We start from the raw sequence: 21,756 nt of genomic DNA, 5'->3' as shown, positions 1-21,756 counted from the left end.
TTGTGCAGAGCCATCTCGGTTACTCTGCAGCACCTCCTTTGCATCTAGGCGGAGAATATTTCCTGCCTGCAGTCTGAAGCCCTGTGGTTGCCAGAGTTCATGGGATGTTCACGTGTCTGGCTCGGAGAGAGGCAAAGCAGGAGTTGCTTGACCTTTGGCTATTTTTCAAGAGGCAGGAGGAGTGGAGGAGCTGTTCAAGTCTCCAGAGGCACCAGCCTCTGAGGAGGAAAAATGGCTATTTATTATTTATTTAATTTATTCATTCCCCGCCTATCTGGTCTTGCGACCACTCTAGGCGGCTTCCAATACAACATAAAACAACTAATAAACATAACACAAGAGTTATTGCATAAATATCTTCCAGTAGCAGTTTACAAGACGGGAAAATAAAGCAAAGAATAAATAAGGAAAATAAGGCTAGCTTTGGTGCAGCCATTTCCGTCTCTCTTTCCCATTGAGCCAGGTAGACCTTCACGGACTACACGTTCTGTAGAGGCGGGAGAGCATCCTCCTCTTCAGTCTCCTCCTGAGTGGGCCAGCATGCCAAGCTCATGGAACAGGAAATCGAAGCCCTATTAGACATGGGAGTGACCAAGCACTCTGACATACCCACCAGTGTACCTTACGTCAGTGGTTCCCAACCTTGGGCCTCCAGATGTTCTTGGACTACAACTCCCAGAAGCCTTCACCACCACCTCTGCTGGCCAGGATTTCTGGGAGTTGAAGTCCAAGAACATCTGGAGGCCCAAGGTTGGGGATCACTGCCTTACGTCACCAGTGGTGGGACTTGTGAAGAAGGGTACTTTTGGAAACTTTCTGTCAGGACTGGAGCCATGCGGGAACCATGCAACCTTAGTTCATGCAGAATCGGCCCCATCCCTCTGGGGAGAATGGTTCTAGAGATTGCAGGATTGGGCTCTTTCCCTGCAGCTGTTGCCCTGCTCCTCAGAAGGGCCGCCTGTGGAATCTAAGGACTGGGTTGTATGAGAACAGGCTTGGCCCTCCCAACCCCAGAATAAAAAAGTGAGACAGAGATATGGGTTAAATACGGGCCACACTTTATTAATATAAAACCAAATTCAACATTCAACCATTCTTTTTTAAAAGGAGGGGGCCTGCTGTAGTCCGGAAACAGTTAAATGATGGGATTAATGAAGGGGTGACTCCCCCGACCCCCAGGTTCTGGCGACAGCAGGTACCCGGCCGGCCGCTAATAAACACTCCCAGACCTCAAGCCTTTTTAAATAAAGGGCTGTTGGTCAGGAAGTGGCCCAGCGCATCTTCCCTCCCCAGGCACCGTAATCGCACCATCCACAGTGCTGGGAGGTTGGATGCACTGTTAGCTGACTTGAAATTACAGCGGGACCCACCGGAAATAACTACTGTTTCCGCGCACGCTACCCACCACAGCATAGGGACTAGCCTAGCAATGTCGCATGCCCGCCACAGAGCCCTTCGAGCTCAGCAAGCAGGCCCCCTTGAATGTCCTCCGAGAAGACCTCCAAACATGTATCCGAAAGATGAACGCCGTCACTCCTGAACAGTTCGGTCTTCTCCACTTGGATCCTGCGGTGACCTATCACTGGTCCAAGGCCACTGCAGATGCCTCTGCATACTTCCCTGTTAACGCCACGCTGACCCTCCCTTACTTCCTTATCAATTTTTTGCTGAACAAGGCTCTCCATGCCCAATAATCACCGGAGGTTTTGTGCAATGAATACCTTCTGTTCCCCCCATGCTGCAATTCCAAACCCATAATTAAATCCCTCCAATAAATACCAAGCATCCTCTTTGCGAGGATAAGACCTCATCCAGTCCTCCATAACCTGGACCCTAATTGGGCTGGGCCCCTTTTCCAGGGTTGCCCCCACCTTTCTTTGGTTTCCTGGTGCCCCCTGTGTTTTTGTCTTGTCGCCGGGCACCTGTTCTAAGAGGAAGTCGCATGTTGTCCCCCACAGGTAAGGCATTCCTGCCTGAACTTGCATGGATTTTTATCACAAAAGCCCCTGGAGTTAAAGGTAAGGCAGACGGGGTTGAACCAACTGCCCTGCACATGGGCGGGTGACGTGTGCAGATGCTAGTTTCCTATTCAGGTGACCAACGTCGAACGATTCTCCTGTGTTAGGCCTAGAAGGCTCCATTGGGCTGTAGCCGAAGCCCTGGCTGAAGAGGGCAGCCCTAGAGGGGAAAGCTCCTTAAGGAGCCCGGCTTTCCCTCCTCCTGGTGAGTCATGAGGCAGTATTCCGTCTCGCGATATCCCAGGTGGTGTGCAAAAGCCAGCATCACTCTTTGAGGTCCAAGGTCCCTCCAGGGGCTGGAGCCTTCCCTGCAGACCTTTGCCTCGGCAAGGAAGGTCTCAGGCCATTCTGTGGTGCTATTCCAGCCATGCCTTGCCTGACCATCTTGCCTGGCAGCCTTGTGGTCCGTGCTTTGCCTGGTGGTTCCTCCCTTGCCTCTCCTGGCATCTCTGGACCCTGCTGCCTTGATACGGTTCCCCCGGGCTTGGATTCCTAGACTGTCTGACCACGACTCGCATCATCGTTGTTTGACTGCTGTTCGGACTGAAAACCCCAGCGGATTCATCTCTGCTTGGGCTGTGGGGTTGTTTCTACCTTGTTCCCGTGGTCTTGCTCTGGGCTGGGTCCTGTTCTTTTCTCTACTGAACCCTGGCAGTTTGCTGAGGCCACATCCACCCCAACCAGGTCATCCTGTCCACAGATGAAAGCCTCATCATCCAAACTCTGCGTTCTGTGTTCCCAGGTTGCTGTGTCTACACTTTTCACCACCAGTCCAGCGCCCCCTTTGCCAACCTGTGTTTTTTTTTCCTTTTCTTTTGCAAGGAGTTAAGGGGTTTCATTCACCAAGGCCGGCTTCTTTTTCATATGTGTCCTGATGCCTCTCCTAGTGAACAAAGCAAGGTGGCACTGATGGTCAGTTGACTGTCAGGCCCTGTATTAACCTGGGTGTCTCCTCTGCTGGAATCCACCCATGCCTCATTGGGAGGTCGGACTCTGTTTTTACAGGCCCTTGAGCAGATGTTTGGGGATGCTAACCGGCAGCACTCGGCTGCAGAGTTGGCTCTGCAGTCACTAAGACAGAGCTGCCCATCCGTGGCTGACTCTGCAGCTGAGTTTCGCTGCCCTGCAGCTGATACTGCCTGAATTGAAGCGGCACAGCATTTCTATTTCTCGGCTGGCTGGAATGCTGCTCTTAAGGATGAGCTAGCCCGTGTTGCTGCGCCGACCCCCATCCATTTCCCTCTGTATTAACATAGACACTCGGTTGGTTGAGCGGGAGCATGAGCGCCACGAGTCTTGGTTTGAGAACAGTTGCCATCATGCTGTGGGCATTCCCCACCACAGGAGCCTATGTGGGAGGATAGTTCTCTCCACCACTTAACCCCTGCTGAGAAGCAATGCCGTCGTGACAAAGGGCTTTGACTTTTCTGCAGTATTCAAGGCCACTATGCTGCCACTTGCCCCTGGTTTGCCAGCCAGGAAACGGCTCCTCTCGGCAGTTGTAGGGGGTAGCCTATGGGAGCTGAGCCTTCATTCCCACACTGATGTTGTACTGCTAGAGAAAATGATGTAGCCTTATTTAAGTGAAAAATGATGTAAGGTATTTTGGGATTGGGCCCAAGAATGTATAAAGTACAGTGGTGCCCCGCTTGATGATGATAATGCGTCCCAGTAAAATTGCTATTAAGCGAAATCGTCGTCAAGCGAAAAGAAATCCTCATTGGAATGAACTGAAAACTGGTCAGTGCGTTCCAATGGGGGAAATACCTCATTGTTCAGCGAAGATTGCCCATAGAGAACTGCCGATCAGCTGTTAAAAATCGCTGTAATGCGAAGCTTCTGTCCGGAAAGCAGCCATTTTGAGAAGGGAGGGAAGCCATTCTGAGAAAGGAGGGAAGCCATTTTGCAGAGCCGGAAAAACAGGTTCCTAATAACGTAAAGCGGTTTCCCCCATTGGAACCATCATTTTGCAATCGCAAAATGTCATCAAGCGACTTCGATGGGTAAGCGTCTAGCGGGGCACCACTGTAAGTGTAAAGGGGACATCTTATATGTTGTAAATCAGATCACTACGTGTTGTATCATGTCATGTTATACTGCCAGTTGAATGCCTATGCTCCCTGTATATCTGTAAATAGACTGATGTTTTCTCTCTGTGTATTATAGTAACTTTGCAACCTACTATCTCTGAACTCTGCTTATGTCCTGAGAATACATGAGCACAAATTTTCATCAGGGTTATGCACCCAGAGGAGATTGGTTCTTCTACAAACAATCTCCTCTCAGATTTCTGAGGAGATGAAGCACGTTAAAAGCCAAAGCTGAAGTTGGAATGGCAGTTGTAGGGGGTAGCCTATGGGAGCTGAGCCTTCATTCCCACACTGATGTTGTACTGCTAGAGAAAATGATGTAGTCTTATTTAAGTGAAAAATGATGTAAGGTATTTTGGGATTGGGCCCAAGAATGTATAAAGTACAGTGGTGCCCCGCTTGATGATGATAATGCGTCCCAGTAAAATTGCTATTAAGCGAAATCGTCGTCAAGCGAGTCTGACGGTGCTAGAGTGACTGGACGTACTTCAGAGGATGTGGAGCAGATGGAAACAGCCTGTTCCAGAGGGCAGCAAGCCAGTGCTTTACCTATGTTGCATTTAAATGACACTAATTATATGTCTTGGTCTCTAAAGATGAAGATGTTTAGATGAGAGAGTCTCTGTGGCAGTATGTTCAAAATCCTCCTGATGTTGCGGAAGAGGAGGAACGTGCACGTGATGATAAGGCAGGAGGCACGATAATACTGTGACTGGAAGATTCACAGTTGATTTATGTGAGGAATCTGAAGACAAGCTGAAAGTTTTGGCAGGTATTTTAAAATGTTTATATCCAGGATAAAGCTGGGTGTAAAACAGCTGTAGCGCAAAAGCTATATCTCAAGCATTTATTATCTGGAGAAAGTGTGGTGAACCATATTAAAGAAATGTTAGATTTATTTCTCCAGCTACAGGAATGAGGGATGGAATGCACACAGTTGCAACAGTGCTTCGTGATCCTGACCAGTCTTGATGAAACCTGGATAACCTGGTTATCAGTTTGGAAAACATAGCAGAGGAGAATTTGCATGTGCCAGTTATTTCTGGAAGACTGTGATTGGGTTCTTTTCCTGAAGAGGGCGGACCCAGGGATTCGGCGGGAATAATGGCAGGAGTCGATGTAACAGTCAAAAACGGATTGGTTTTATTAACTTTAACATCAGATAACTCTGGACCGAATGGGTCCGGCAACTCTTCGTCAGTTAACAGGTTGTACTTCTTGGGCTTTGTCCCAGGCATAACATCTTTACTTTTCACTGTTTCCTCACCCCAAAACGAGTGATTGCGTTCGGGCTCGCGACCGACGCAGTCAGAACTGAGCAGGTAGTCCTGCAACAGGGATGGACCACGGTCGACCCCTCCAGTCTGGGGAGGAAGGGGCTGACACCACCAGGGGTTGCCTTGTCCATCGTAGGGCGAGAAGCCATACCCCCTCCCGGTTTCCATCCCTCTTTGGACTCACGAACTCCCGTTTGGCTCAACTCTTTCGGCAGAGGTAGCAAGCCGTCTTCTCTCATCAGGTTTGGGAAGTTCTTAACCAGAGTCGCAATTCTTTCCCTCTCCGCTCCTGTCTCTCTCGTTTGAGTGCCTTTCTCCTCCTTTTCTCCATCTACCCCTCTCTCTCCTCTCTCCTCCTTTATAACCTCATCCCATCTCCAATCTCCCGACTCCTCCCCCCAGTCTCTCGTCCTTTCCGCTAGGAACACCTCTATAGCTTTATTAGCGCCTCCTTCTTCATCATCTAGCTTTATTAATTCTCCCACAGCACATTCTCCGCCTCCTTCTTCTTTGGACGCCTGTGAGGACGGCTCACTTTCCTTCCTTTGCTCACACGCCCCCCCTGAGGAGTGGGCCGTCCTCTCTTCGGTTTGCGGTAGCATCTCTCCCTGTCGGGAAAAGTAATCCGCATTAGCATGGGCACTTCCCTTGCGATATTTCACTGTGAAGGTAAACGGCTGCAAACTCAGGTACCACCTGGTCAACCTAGGATTCACATCCTTCATCCTGTTCAGCCACTGTAGTGGGGCATGATCTGTGATGAGCGTAAAGGGTGCCCCTAACAGGTAATATCTTAAAGCTTGTATAGTCCATTTAACTGCAAAAGCCTCTTTTTCTATAGTTGAATACTTCTGTTCCCTAGGGGTTAGCTTCTTGCTTAAATACATTATCGGAAATTCTATACCATCCTTCTCTTGTGATAACACGGCCCCCACCCCACAATCTGAGGCATCAGTTTGGACTATGAAAGGCCTGGAAAAATCTGGGGCATACCTACTGGGTAATTCTGATAGTATCTGTTTTAACTCCTCAAAAGCTTTGGTCTCTTCTTCCCCCCAACAAACCATCTTTGCTTTCTTCTTTCTAGTCAAATCACTTAGAGGGGCCGCAATATGGGCAAAATTAGGAACGAATTGCCGGTAATAACCTGCTAACCCTAAAAATCTCTGTACTTCCTTTTTTGTCCGGGGTACGGGCCATGCGGTCACCTGGTCAATCTTGTCTGACACGGGTTGTATTCTACCTTGTTTCACTTGAAACCCCAAGAACTTCACCCCCTTACGTGCCACTTTGCACTTAGTTGGATTGACTTTCAGTTGAGCTTCTTGCAACACCTGTAACACCTTCTCTAGGTGCACTAAATGCTCCTCCCAGCTTTTACTATATATAAGTATGTCATCAATATAAGCTCCAGCAAACTCTTTAACGGGGGCTAACACTTTATCCATTAGTCGTTGAAACGTCGCCGCTGCCCCATGCAAACCAAAGGGCATACGCGAGAATTGGTAAAGACCCTTAGGGGTCACGAATGCTGTTTTTTCTTTATCTTCTAACCTCAAGGGTATTTGCCAATATCCCTTGGTCAGGTCTAATGACGTGAGGTACTCCGCCCCTCCCAATCGTTCTAACAGGTCATCAATTCTTGGCATCGGATAAGCATCGAACTTGGACACCTCATTTAATCTGCGATAATCGATGCATAGCCTAACACTCCCATCTGGTTTTGGTACCACTACCGGATAACTCCTCCAGGGGCTATAAGATGGCTCAATTACGCCCAGTTGAAGCATCTCTTCTATCTCTTTATTAATAGTCTCTCTCAGGTGTCTAGGCCAACTCCTACTTCCTGATCTGACTATGACTTGTGGTTGTGTGTTAATTGCATGTTCGACTAACGTGGTGTTACCAGGTTTTCCTGAGAAAACCTCCTTGTATCGGTGTTCTATCTCCCTCATCTGCCTCTCTTGCTCTGCGGTTAACTCCTCTCCCAAACCTAATTCTACTCCTTGACGCAAAAAGTCCTTTGTTTCCGGTCCAAATTCTTCGTCTTTTACTTCTCCCCATAATGCTTCTCTCTCTTTCCACTCCTTTAACAGATTCACATGAAAGATGCCTTTCTTTTTAACTTTGTCAGGCATCCAAATCTCATAGTCTACTTCTCCTATTTTCCTCAACACCTTATAGGGACCTTGCCAAGTGGCGAATAATTTGGATGAAGCCTCTGGCATCAATAACAAAACTTTCTGCCCAGGTTCGAATTGTCTTGTCTTAACTTTGGCGTCGTACCTCCGTTTCTGTCCTTCTTGAGCCTTCGCTAAATTCTCTCTTGCCAAAGAGGCCACTAACCTCAGATGTTCTCTCATTTCTATGACATGTTTAACGTTCGTTTGCACCTCATCTCTCCCACTCTCCCATTTTTCTTTGACCAGATCTAATATACCTCTGGGGTTCCATCCATACATCATCTCAAAAGGTGTAAACCCTGTGGAAGCCTGTGGTACCTCCCTCACTGCAAACATCAATGGTGCCACTAGCAGGTGCCATCTTTTCGGTTTTTCCATCACTAATTTTCTTAGCATCCCTTTGAGGGTTTTATTAAATCTCTCTACTAACCCGTTAGTCTGAGGATGATAGACTGCTGTATGGAGGGGTTTTACCCCTAATAACCCCCACATTTCCTTCAATGTTTGCCCCATGAAGTTGGTGCCCTGGTCCGTCAAGATTTCTTTCGGAAAACCTAGCCGGGTAAATACTTGCAACAACTCCCGAGCTAACACTTTAGATGTCGTGGACCGCAAGGGCACCGCTTCCGGGTACCTGGTAGCATAATCTATAATAACCAAGATATGGGTGTGACCCCCTGCCGATTTGAGGAGGGGCCCCACGATGTCAACCCCTATCCTCTGGAAGGGCTGATCCACTAGGGGCATGGGTATTAAGGGAGCTCCTGGTCTGGGTTTGGCTTGAGTTTTTTGGCACTCTGGGCATGTCTGACAATAGCTCTCTATTTCTTTCTCCATTCCTGGCCACCAAAACCGTTGTTCAATCCTGGGTCTCATCTTATCATATGCTAAATGTCCCGCCATAGGGATATCATGGGCCAAATGTAAAATCGCCATACGCCATTTCTGGGGAACAACCAACCGCCTTTCCCCCTTCTCTGCCACATTATACAACAACCCATTGTCCAAAATCATCCCTTTTTCTCCCCCTACTACTTCGCCCACCTCACGCGCGGCTCGCAGGTGTTCTTGCAGCGTGGCGTCATCTTGTTGTAACATACGCATGTGGTCGCGTGTTGTCTCCTGTAAGAAATCATCTCCCACTTCAATTTTAACGCAGTCTCCTTGCATCACTTCTTTACATTCTGCTAACGTTCTATCTCCCACCCAGTCTCTTCCCAATAACATTTCTCTCGAAAGTCCTGGAACAATCCCCACTTTCATTTTCCGTTTCTCATCTCCAACTTTAACTTCGGCCCACGTCGTCTTATAGGTCTTAGAGTCTCCGTGTATGCATTTCACCGTAAACCCTTCTTCCACCCCTTCTAATTTTATGTCCCGCACTAAGGTTCTGCCACATCCTGTATCAATTAACGCCTGTTTCTTCTCCCCATTCACCCATGCAACCACCTCCCAACCTGCTTGTTTCCCGGGTTTCTCTTGGGTATTATTCGATCCTCCTACCCAAGAGCAGTCTGTCCCAGGGCAATCCCGGCGCACGTGGCCTGGGGTCCCGCAGCCGAAACACACAAGCCCCCCAAACACGCGGTCATCCACTGTAACCGGGCGCACCGGCTTCGGCCCCATAGGTTCGAAGGGGCGTCCGCGAGGGCGAGCTCCTCCTGGCACGTCCATCCCTCTCTTTACTCCACCGCCTTGTGTCTGCATCCCCGCCTTCTCACGAGGTCTCCCACGTTCCCCTGAGAAGGCGGGACCTTCTTTGATTGCTTCTTCTGAGGCGCAATAGTCTTCGATCAGCTTGATGGCTTCTTCCAACTGCTTTGGGTTATTCTTCTGCACCCACCCTTTCAGATTCCCGCTCAAAGTCGTCACCAAGTGCTCTAACATGAACGCCTCCATGACTTGTTCTTTAGATTTGTCCTCGGGTTTAATCCATCTAGTCATGTTAGCTTTCATTCTCTGCACCAAAGTTCGCGGATGTACCCCCGGTTTCCACTTAAGTTCCCTGAATCTTTTCCTCTACGCTTCCTCCGTCAGATTAAGAGTCCTCAAAATCGCTGTTTTTACGGATTCGTACTGCGCGGCTTCTTGGGGGCTCAGGGTGTCTACCACTTCTTGTAATAGTCCTGTCAAGCAAGGTACCAATATTAGAGTCCATTGTTCTTTAGGCCACCCTGCAGCCACCGCTACTCGCTCAAATGTATGGAGATACGCCTCCGGATCATCACTAGCGCTCATCTTTTGTATTCTGATGGGGGCAGGGCCGGCCACTAGCCCATTCTTTATAAACACATTATTCTTTGGGATTCTCTCATCCTCCATTCCCAGCCTCATCATGTGTCTGGTAACCAACATTTGCTGTTCCGTCAAATTCTCGATCATCTTCTCCTGCCTCTCTATGGTCTTCAGCATCCTCGTCATCTCTTCCCTGCCTCCCCATTGGTCCGCCCCACGTTGGGCGCCACTGTGATTGGGTTCTTTTCCTGAAGAGGGCGGACCCAGGGATTCGGCGGGAATAATGGCAGGAGTCGATGTAACAGTCAAAAACGGATTGGTTTTATTAACTTTAACATCAGATAACTCTGGACCGAATGGGTCCGGCAACTCTTCGTCAGTTAACAGGTTGTACTTCTTGGGCTTTGTCCCAGGCATAACATCTTTACTTTTCACTGTTTCCTCACCCCAAAACGAGTGATTGCGTTCGGGCTCGCGACCGACGCAGTCAGAACTGAGCAGGTAGTCCTGCAACAGGGATGGACCACGGTCGACCCCTCCAGTCTGGGGAGGAAGGGGCTGACACCACCAGGGGTTGCCTTGTCCATCGTAGGGCGAGAAGCCATACCCCCTCCCGGTTTCCATCCCTCTTTGGACTCACGAACTCCCGTTTGGCTCAACTCTTTCGGCAGAGGTAGCAAGCCGTCTTCTCTCATCAGGTTTGGGAAGTTCTTAACCAGAGTCGCAATTCTTTCCCTCTCCGCTCCTGTCTCTCTCGTTTGAGTGCCTTTCTCCTCCTTTTCTCCATCTACCCCTCTCTCTCCTCTCTCCTCCTTTATAACCTCATCCCATCTCCAATCTCCCGACTCCTCCCCCCAGTCTCTCGTCCTTTCCGCTAGGAACACCTCTATAGCTTTATTAGCGCCTCCTTCTTCATCATCTAGCTTTATTAATTCTCCCACAGCACATTCTCCGCCTCCTTCTTCTTTGGACGCCTGTGAGGACGGCTCACTTTCCTTCCTTTGCTCACAAAGACTTTTGGAGGAAGTTTTAATTTTGTTTTAATTTTTGTAAGCCGCCCCGAGTAGACGTTGTCTAGAGGGGCCGGGTAAAAATTGAATGAATGAATGAATGAATGAATGAATGAATGAATAAAATAAGAGCAAATGAGACATTATAAAGAGGCAGAGGTCATTAATCATTGCAAACCAAGATGGTTCATGAACGATAATGTCACAGCAAACCAGCAGAAAGTTTTGGCTGTGAAATGCTATAATTGTAATAGTGTTCAACATTTCTTTAAAAACTGTCCCAGATGTGATGGAGTGGAGAGAAGAAAAAAACATTCCTCTCTCCTCCACTTTCTGACCTCTTTCTCTCCCCAATAGAAGGGTTTCTCCAGTCTTACTTCTCTCCGACTCCTTTCTGCCTCTCATGAGGTATCATCAATTTCTCCATTCTTGACTGTTCTTCAAAATATACAGTATTTCTCTTCCCTCTTTCTGTCTTATTCCTTTCTTTTTTCTCCTGCACTTCTGCTGCTCCTAAGGTTCCTTTACCTGGTGGATCCTTCTTTTCCTCTGATGGACCTTCTGCTTCCCTCACTGAAACTTCCACTGTGGACACCCCAGGCTCTTTATTTCTTGACTCTCCCATCCCTTCATTGATCTCAACCTTTGATTCTTCACCCAGAACTATCTTTATCCTCCTGGTTTTCTCTGTGATCCTTCTCATCTCTCTATCTCCCCATGGAGGTGTCACTTCTCTGATGGAGTCATATATTCTGTCTCTGGGGCTCCATGGGCTTCACCCTTTTCTTCTCAGGAAAGGACGGCACTCCAGACAGGATGGGTTCAGCCCAACTATCTCCGTCAGATAGACAGTCAGTGACAAGGTGTTTGAAGCTCATAAGTATGTATCTCATAAGAAGTCTTTTCATTGTTGTAGTGATTACAGGCAATTCCAAAACTTGTTTATTCTCTACAAATCCATTTCTTTAATTCTTTTCTAGATTCCATACTTAAATATAATACATTCAAAAAAATATGTAAGGCAGTCTTATAGGAGTGAGGAAAACACTGTTGGTACAGATCTTCAAATACAAACCTCATACAGTTATGCAAAAACTGCAGTCTTACTTAAAATGCATCCTTGCACCTTGTAAAAAGATGCAGGAATTTAAATTCAGATAATAGGGGAAATTTAAGACATGTTTGAATATTAAATACAAACACATTAAAACACTGGAGCTCATAATCTAGAAAGATAGAGAATACATCTTCAGAACACTTCAAAATTCCTAAGAAATCAATGATAAAAAGCAAAAACCCTTATCATTTTTAATGAAAGACATGTAGAAGTATTTAAACTTTAAAAATAAATACATACACAGTAGAAAAGCACTATTTGGCTCTAAAATTTTGTTCTCACCAAACCATGTTAAAATCCATTGCTGGCTGTCACTCCCTCATGGTTATTTTTCCACTCTTCCAAGGACTTTCACCCGGCATCAGTTCCATTGTCTGTTGTACTCCATGAAATCAAAACTCTATGGTTCTCTGTTCCTTTCTCGTAACACAGCTTCACTCTCTTCCCTACTTGCTTTTGTTCCATCAGTTAGAACACTGGTTCTTAACCTTGGGTTACTCGGGAGTTTTGGACTGCAACTCCCAGAAGCCTTCACCACTAGCTGTGCTGACGGGTTTCTGGGAGTTGCAGTTCAAAAGCATCTGAGTAACAAAGGTTAAGAACCACTGAGTTAGAACATCTATCCTTTGCTTTTTACACTAATTTTGTAAAAGCTTCTATTGCAAAATATATATGCTTATTCTCATTTTTTTAGCACAAGGTTCAACATCTATTTTGTGATATCTCTCTGTTAATTAATGATAGAAGTAAACCACTTTACAAGTGGCACTTCAAAATGCATTCCATTTCTTCTCTTTTCTTTTGCACTGCCGCGACATTTTGTTGTTTCTTTTTTCCCGTGGAAAGCAGCAGAACACTGAATGAGCTCCTTACAGCTTATCAGGAGCTCTGAAAAAAACTCCATCTGCATTCCATGCATTTCTATGGTTTATCCCCAGTGTGGGTCCTTTGATGTGACCTAAGGTGTCCACCCTGACTAAAGCTCTTTCCACATTCCATGCATTTATGTGGTTTCTCCCCAGTGTGGGTCCTTTGATGTAACTTAAGGGCACCACTCCTACTAAAGCTCTTTCCACATTCCATGCATGTATGTGGTTTCTCCCCAGTGTGGGTCCTTTGATGTAACCTAAAGTATCCACCCTGACTAAAGCTCTTTCCACATTCTATGCATTTATGTGGTTTCTCCCCAGTGTGGGTCCTTTGATGTAACTTAAGGGCACCACTCTGATTAAAGTTCTTTCCACATTCCATGCATTTATATGGTTTCTCCCCAGTGTGAGTCCTTTGATGTAACCTAAGGTTTCCATTCTGACTAAATCTCTTTCCACATTCCATGCATTTATGTGGTTTTTCTCCAGTGTGAGTTCCTTCATGTAACCTAAGGTTTCCATTCTGACTAAATCTCTTTCCACATTCCATGCATTTATATGGTTTCTCACCCGTGTGGGTCATTTGATGTGACCTAAGTTTACTACTGCCAGTAAAACTCTTTCCACATTCTATGCATTTATATGGTTTCTCCCCAGTGTGGGTCCTTTGATGTGACCTAAGGTGTCCACCCTGACTAAAGCTCTTTCCACATTCCATGCATTTATGTGGTTTCTCCCCAGTGTGAGTCCTTTGATGTAACCTAAGGACACCACTCCTACTAAAGCTCTTTCCACATTCTATGCATTTATGTGGTTTCTCCCCAGTGTGAGTCCTTTGATGAGACCTAAGGTTACCACTGTGATTAAAGATCTTATCACATTCCATGCATTTATGTGGTTTCTCCCCAGTGTGAGTCCTTTGATGAGACCTAAGGTTACCACTGTGATTAAAGATCTTCCCACATTCCATGCATTTATGTGTTTTCTCCCCAGTGTGAGTCCTTTGATGAGACCTAAGGACACTGCTCGTACGAAAGCTCTTTCCACACTCCATGCATATATGTGGTTTCTCCCCAGTGTGGGTCCTTTCATGTAACCTAAGGTAACCACTTGTACTAAACCTCTTTCCACATTGCATGCATTTATGTGGTTTCTCCCCAGTGTGAGTCCTTTGATGTAACCTAAGGGCACCACTACTACTAAAGCTTTTTCCACATTCCAATGCATTTATATGGTTTCTCCCCAGTGTGAGTCCTTTGATGTAACCTAAGGGAACCACTCTGACTAAAGCTCTTGCCACATTCCATGCATTCATGTGGTTTCTCCCCAGTGTGAGTTCTATGGTGTATATGGAGGCTTTTGTTCTGACTGAAGCTCCTTCCACATTCCATACATGGATACAGTTTCTCCCCTGGATGTGTTCTTTGATATCTACTGACGTGACATGTATTTGCGTGGTTTCTCCTCTGCGTCAGTCCTTTCATTTTAAGTCCATGTCTGTCCTTTCCGATTTTCAATTCTTTGTTTTGTTGCTTGATGATGAGTTCCTGCCCAGGTTGCATCAGATGTTGCTGGGCAATTCTTCTCATGTTCATCATCTGATAGTTTAGAAAAAGAAGAGAAACAAACACTTCCAAAATCTGCAGGAAGAAGGAATGATGTGTTTGGGCTCCACCTGAGTCACGGAGGAGCAAGGAAAGACAGCCAAAAAAGGCGAGGGAGGAGAACCAGGGAGGGGATGAGGCCGGAGCGGAGGTTGTTTCCTGTGGCCTTGAGGTTGGAAGGGCTCTTCACTGAGGGACCTTTTGGAGGGAGGATCATTTCCACACCCAAATATGTACATCAAAATCAAAGTATATTAACTTCTTTTCCGTCTCAAATTCTCCCCAATGATTGTACTTCAGTTTCCAGAAAATTAGAAATGAATTTCTAATAGTTGATTAAAGAGGAAACAAATATTTGAATTAAAGGATTATTTAGCAAAAATGAATAAAAGGGAGGGACAGTGTTAGAAAGGAAGGTTAAAAGTGGGCGAATGTGATGCAGGTAAATTATTGGACTTGCAAACCAGTAAAGAGCAGTTAGTGGTCAATGCCGGGAATTGATAAAATCTGTAGAGATTATTATTTGGAGGGTGAAGAGAAAGGACAAATCCATGAAGGGGATGGGATGTAGAGTTGATAAAATGCTGTTACGGGTAGAGAATCATCAGGAATTTCTGAAAACAGTCTAGGGAGCAGAGATAGTCAGAGACATAGGTACTGAGGTAATAGAATCTTAGAACTGCAGGGCGAGAAGGGAAGTGAACTCCCAACGTCTGGCTCCAGAGTTAGATACCTTAACCAAGGTGTATGAAAAGGTGGGGGAGGAAAGAATTTGATAAACCACATCTGTGAGAATAAAAGCGACAATGCATGCATTGACATTGAGAAGGTATTTGACCCCCTGAAAAACTTAATATTACAAAATCTAAATGCTGCAAATTAAAGTAGTACCTTGGTTTACAAAACCAATGTGTCCTCCAGGACATTACGTTGTGCAAAAAATACATAAATCGGAACACGGATTGCCATAGTGACGGTGGTGGCACTATTAACCTCCAGGCGCAGGGAAACTTCCTTCACAATGCGAAAAAAACTGGAAAAAAGAAACATAAACCAAGGCATTATTTTGAACAGATTTCCCTTACCTAAACCGAGGCGTACGTAAACCGACATTGTACTGTACCTCCAAGGTAGCATTCTCAGAAGTGCTACCTATTCCGCACGCGGGGCCAGCTAGGCAGGTAGAGCTCAGGGGTTTCGACGCATGGATGAGAGGTTGTCCAGAGGAGAGGTTTAGATTCATTTGGCACTGGGGGATGTTTTGGGACAAGCCAGGCTTGTACAAAGAGGGACGGGCTTCACTTGAATGAACACGGAACCAGACTGCTGGCGCGTAACATTTAAAAAGTGGCAGAACAACTTTTAAACTGAATCCCGGGGGAAAGCCAACAGGAGCCGATAGGCATTCATTTCGGGACTACTCATCCCTATGGAAAGAGGGTGGAGAGGGTAGGGCACAACAACCTAATGATAGTGTAGTAATTAGGACAGAGAGAATGATGGGATGGGATTGTTGGTCCACTGGAAGGAGGAGCAAACAAACAGCCCTTCTTGGGGGACCTCCATACACAGAGGCTTTTATGCAAATGCCCGAAGTGCCTGAGCAAAGGTGAGAGAGCTGGAATATTGGGAGGATATAAGATTGAGACAGTGATCATAAAGGAAACCTGGTGGGATTTCAGAGAACTGCAATCACAGATGATAAAGTCTAAAGGAGGGATAGATCGGTAGGGGCGTATTGGAGGTGGGGTGGCCATCTAGGTCAAAGAAGGGGTAGAATCCAGCAGAATTGAGATGGACGGCGGGTTGGAATCCATCACAGAATCACTGTGGGTTAAACTGCCAAGCCAAGAAGCAAAGTGGTGGTGGGCTTGCTCTCATCCTCCAGAGCAAAAACTTGAGGGGGAAACGTGGGAAAAAACTTGAGGGGAAAAATTTGAAATGTGGAGAGAAATCAGGGAGGTGTCCAAAAGGGACAGGACTGGAATCATGGGGAATTTTAATTCTCCTCATGGGCCAATGTGTCCTAAGATGAAGAAAGTGAGACTGGGTTTCTTGACATGCTAAACGACTGTGCGTTGGAGCAATTTCTCATGGAGCCCAACAGAGAGGACAGGGGACTCTGGATCTATTATTACGTGGTACTCAGGACCTGCTTAGGGACGGGAATGTCACTGAGTCCCTAGGGAATAGTGACCATGCTGCCATCTTTTTCACCCTGCAGGTTGGGGGGAGAGTGTCAAGCAAATCTCCACACACAGTTTATACAGTTTAAGAAACAAAACACAAAGAGACACACACGTTGTTTGGAGAAACACACAACATAATAAATGTGTACACTTATTACACAGAAGTCTTGGGCATGTAAATTTTGGAAAACTACAAAAAATAGAAACCATAGCAAGAGGTGTTCAATTAAAAGAGTGTCAAAATTATCTAGACTGTGACGTGTGTAAGCTGGTAAAATCTCAGGTGACACCTAAAGGTAAAATAAGCACCAGACAATTTTTTTAAATTTTATTTTCAAAACTATTGGGTAATGGGGAAGGAATACAAAAGGCAAAGGGCAGTGGGGGGGATGGAAAAAGGGTTTTGAGAATAAGAAAACATCAAATGCATAATCATTCAATCTTTCATATCAAGTATATAAACATCTAATCTATTCATGTTCCAATAAAGGTTCATCTTTCTTCTTCTTCTTCTTCTTCTTCTTTTGACTATTTTGTCTATGTATTAACCTCTTTAGCTTTCAACTTATACGTGTAATACAGCTTAAATCTATGTTATTCCCACAGCATCAGAACACCAAGGCCAATTGTGAAATATATCCCCTCTTTCACCCTCCTTTTTTCTTGAGAATACACTCAACAAACCCAAAATAATATAAATTCTGTTCTCCCCTCCCCTTTCCTCCCTGTGCTTGTTTTGTTTCTGCGACTCTTTTTTCTTCCATATTTTAAAAGGGGGAACAATATCATTCAAAGTTTGCTTTTCAACCTCAATTTTTCTATCTGCTATCGCTACATCGCTTACTGGGTGGCCCTCCATCCCTTGTATATTATCTGATATCTTCATCAATACAGCCGGTTCTGAGATCTCTTTTTGGTGTAATTTAACCTCTGCTACCTTCCCTCCCCTAGAGCCTCCAATCACGTCTTCCATCTGGTCAATATAATAATTTACCTGCATGAATTTTTGCAACAGTGACATCTGAAAAGAGGTTTTCCAGTCTAGCCACCGATCTGTAATTTTCTCAGGGGGAGGTTCCATTTTCTATTTCCACTATTTTCACTTAAAATTCCCTCTCCCCTTTACCCCAATACACATCCAATATTTCTAATATTTCTCCTTGCAACTATACCATATTAGCAATAAGATAGCAGATACATTCAAGTAAGAGATGGAATCTAAAACATGAATCTCTCAAGTGTCTTTGTAGTCCAGTCCTTTTCCACGTCACTGATAACTTTCAGACCGGTTGCTTCTTCTTTTCCCTTCTTTTCTCTTCTCCAAGTTTGTTTTAACCTTCACCCGGCAAGACTCTATTATTAGAATGTCATTTGTCAAGATCCCAGTTCAGTTCAAACCACATAGCCCCCAGTTCACAGCCCACAGTCCGTTCTTCTCCCTTTTACTTCCAGTGACTTCCTTCTCCTCCCCCGAAAAGAGAGGTTCAGCAATCAGGGTCCCGGCAAATATATTATCCATGGAAAGCAGAGTCCCACACAGTCTAAAAATATATATTCAAAGAGGAAAAGGGTCCAAAGTGAACAGCTTGCAACAGAATTTATTTTTTCAAAGCCTGTCAGTTGATTCTTCAAGAGTTATTTTTCCTCCTTTAATGGAGACACGAGTTATTTCTGCCTGGCTGTTCCTTTAGAAATGACTCGACCTTCAGCTTGAGTAAAAGCTGGTATGCTAGGAATGCTGCTCCTTATCTCATTTGGTCATAAATTTGCACACAATCACTTGTTCTTCATTTAATGAGGTTTTTCATAGAACAAGGGCTTCCACTTACTTTGATGTATACTTTCGCCGTGCTTCTGTTTTCTTATTCTCGGCGAACGGAGCTGTCTTTGGCTAGTTGCCAAAAATGGCGCCCGTCTTCGTCTGTGCTGATGTGAATTTCCAGAAGAAAGAAAAATCGAGTTGCTGCCCAATCTTCTAACTTCTGTGGCTCACCAACTGCTGCAGAAGGGTCTCTCCTGACTCTTCCTTGGCTCCCCCATTTCTGGGAGGGTCCCAGACCGAAGTGGTTCTAGCATTTCCCGGGAGCTATTCCCAAGAGCTGCTAGCTGTTACATAACAGCACTGATGTTACCTGTCTGTCATGGGTTTGGAGGGAAAGTTCCATCCTATGGGGAGTGGAAGGCGGGACATCAGGAGGAGGGGCTGTACTGTATAAATATGTGATGCCTGTGTGGTGAAGGGAGATGCTGAGACAGACTGTGAGACACTGGGTTGGGACGAAGCAGCAGCTGGGGAAGAAGAAGCTGTTGTGGGAGTCTGGGTGTCTGACAGGGTACTACTGTGTGTCAGAGTACCAGCCTGAAAGGTTCAGGGGTCTGTTGGTTAGCCAGAACTGATGGGTTCAGGGTCTGTGCTTTAAGTTAAAGGTTCTAGGTGAACCAAACTGTATGCTTGTGTGTGTGAGAATAAGCCACGTTACTTTATGTTATTCACCTGATTGTTTATGTTTCCCTGTGTGTATTCAAAATAAACCTTATTCTTTTTATTGTTTAAAAATCCATCCCTGGTCTGTGTGACTTTTTATAGGGAATGGTTGGTGGCAGCTTAGTGTAACTGTGTGGCAGATCCCAGTAGGTCTGGGTTTGTCACATTGATTGGTGTCCAGCGTGTGGGATACGACTGGTCCAGTTGTCCAGCGGTCCAGCAAAGCCTTGGCAGGTGTGCCCAGAGCAAGGGGGGTCTAGTCAGGGACAGTCTGAGGCGCGTAGGTAATCTTCTAGGTGTACCTCACGGGGAGGTGCGCTAGTAGAAGAACGTGCCAACTGGGGAGACTTAGATTAAGGTGCTCTGAGGCAGCCTAGTTTTGGCGGGAAAAAGCTGAGGAAAAACTGCGTAGCAACAGCGAGCTAGCTTGCCAGCTGAGAGGCCCAGCAGAGGGGGGTAGGCTCTGACTCGATACTGTTGCAAGTTTAGTGCTGAAGAACAGCAGCAATCTCTAGGGAGAGCTGGTTCTGAGGCAAAAAGGAAAAAAGTGGTCGTTTTATTTTGAGGCTTGACTTTTTAAAGCAGCCTGTTCTGAGGGGGGATTATGCCCTTGACTCGAAGCCAGATGGCAGAAATGAGTGATGTGAAAGACCCCCAGATTGACCAAGGTTCTGAGGATGAATTTGGCTCAGTGCAAGGTGACAGCACAGGAGAGCAGGACCCAGAACTCAGAAAAATACTCCTAGCCCAACAGCATGAACTGAGGGTGAGGGAAATGGAGGAAAGATTAGAGAGAGAAAGAAGAGAGGAAAGGGAGAAACAAAGGCAATTTGAATTAGAGAGAGAGAGAGAGAGAATGGAGAGGGAAGAAAGAATGGAGAGAGAGAAAATTGCTCTGGAAAAAGAAAGGATGGCGTATGAGTTAAGAAAACTGGAAATGATGAACCAGAACAATAATAATAATAGGGATTCTGAGGGAGGCCAACTGTCTAAGGCTGACCTGAAGAAATTCCCTGTGTACCACAAGGGAGATTGTCCTGAGGTGTTCTTTTCCTTAGTGGAAAGAGCGTTTGTGGACTTCTCAGTGAGGGAAACTGAGAAGATGACCATCATGCGATCTTTAATCAGTGGTAGCCTGGCTGAGGTTTATGCCGAGATGCCTGAGGAACTGATGAAAGATTTTGCAGAGTTTAAAAAACTGGTGTTTGCAAGACATGGGATAAATGCAGAGCAGCTGAGACAAAGATTCAGGTCCCTCACAAAAAAACCAGAACAGACTTTTACCCAAGTGGGGGCCCAATTGGTGAGGCTGCTTGAGAAATGGCTATCGCAGGAGGGAACAGAGACCTATGAGCAGCTTAAAGACTTGATAGCCCTGGAACAGTTCTATTCAGTCCTGCAGGGGGAATTGAAATTCCAGGTGAGGGAAAGGAAACCGAAATCTGTGGCAGCAGCCGCAGAGATCGCAGATTTTATTTCCCAAATAAGAAAGCCCTTGGGTGAGGGGAAATCTGTAGGTAAACCCAAAGAAACCTACAGCAAGTACTCTCAGGGACCAGGGAAAAGCCAGCAAGGGGGAGGGGCCCATGGTGAAGGGAAGCCCTCAGACATGAAACCAAGACCTCAGATTTTGGAGGGAAAACCAAAACAAGATGAGAGAGAATCAAAATACGCCAGAAAATGTTATTTCTGTCAGGGAAAGGGTCATCTAATCTCAGAGTGTCAGAAATTAAAGCAGCTAAAAGGAATGGTGCCTCAGAATGCTAGTGGGACCAAGCCAAAAGCTGTGTTCTGTGTCCAGAAGGAGCAAAGCTCATTGTCACAGAGGGAGCCTGTTGCCATGACTACTCAGTCTGGAACAGCTACCTCTGCTGATCAGGCTGAGGAAAATGGTCCTCTTATGGAGGTGAAGCGCTGCTTGCTGATAAAAACAGATTCTCAGTTGTTTGAGACAGCAGGGGTGGACGTAGGAATACTTGACCGTCAGTATAGGGGACTGCGGGACACTTGTTCCCAGGTAACCCTGTGCCATCCAGATATCATCCCTAGGGAGTTTATAATCCCAAATGAGAGCATGAAGGTGGCAGGGATTGAGGGGCAGATAATCTCTCTGCCAGTAGCAGAGGTACCTGTCAACTTTCAAGGCTGGAGGGGAGATTGGCGGATAGCGATTTCATCGACTCTGCCAGCAGCCGTGCTCGTGGGAAATGACCTGGCTGAACATGTGAAACGGGTGCTAGTGATTACACGCTCACAAGCCACCACAGGGACAGTTCAGGGGGGTAATGATGAGCCAGAGACGGAAGCAGGTGGGGGGAGTTCAGAAGCTGTGGTGGAAACCTTAACCACAGACAGCAGATTTGGACAGGAGCAAAAGGCAGACGCCACTCTCCAAAAGTGTTTTGAACAGGTGACTGACGCCCAGCTAACACCTGAAACCCCAGTGAGATTTCTGGAGAAAAAGGGGATTTTATATAGAGAAACCCTGAGGAATATCTCAAAAGGGGGAGATGGGATCAGAAGTCAGCTGGTGGTACCTGAAAAGTATCGCCCTATGATCTTACAAAGGGGTCACTCTGACATGTTTGCTGCGCACTTAGGAGTGAACAAGACACAGCAGAGAATCACACAGAATTTCTACTGGCCTGACATAGGGAAGCAGATCAGGGAGTTCTGTAA

At 46.0% G+C, this 21,756-nt stretch overlaps 3 protein-coding genes across 11 annotated transcripts in view; all 3 read right to left on the bottom strand.

Annotated features, from left to right (window-relative positions):
- The window catches only part of LOC140706082 (uncharacterized), a 276,919-nt gene that overhangs the window by 74,646 nt on the left and 180,517 nt on the right, over positions 1–21,756 (bottom strand). The window lies entirely within an intron of this gene.
- Positions 1–21,756, bottom strand: part of LOC144586363 (uncharacterized) — a 222,623-nt gene that overhangs the window by 74,646 nt on the left and 126,221 nt on the right. The gene's annotated exons all lie outside the window — the stretch shown is intronic.
- Positions 5,229–12,852, bottom strand: LOC144586369 (uncharacterized). Its single transcript, XM_078384500.1, has 2 exons — positions 8,613–12,852; positions 5,229–5,993 (listed from the first exon to the last, which is right to left on the bottom strand). Exons 1-2 carry the CDS (start codon positions 9,522–9,524, stop codon positions 5,361–5,363), a joined length of 1,545 nt encoding a protein of 514 aa, XP_078240626.1. The 5' UTR covers positions 9,525–12,852; the 3' UTR covers positions 5,229–5,360.

Source organism: Pogona vitticeps, chromosome 1 (assembly GCF_051106095.1).
Source record: "Pogona vitticeps strain Pit_001003342236 chromosome 1, PviZW2.1, whole genome shotgun sequence".
NCBI classification, from domain to species: domain Eukaryota; kingdom Metazoa; phylum Chordata; class Lepidosauria; order Squamata; family Agamidae; genus Pogona; species Pogona vitticeps.
This window is presented reverse-complemented; position numbering and strand designations above follow the sequence as displayed.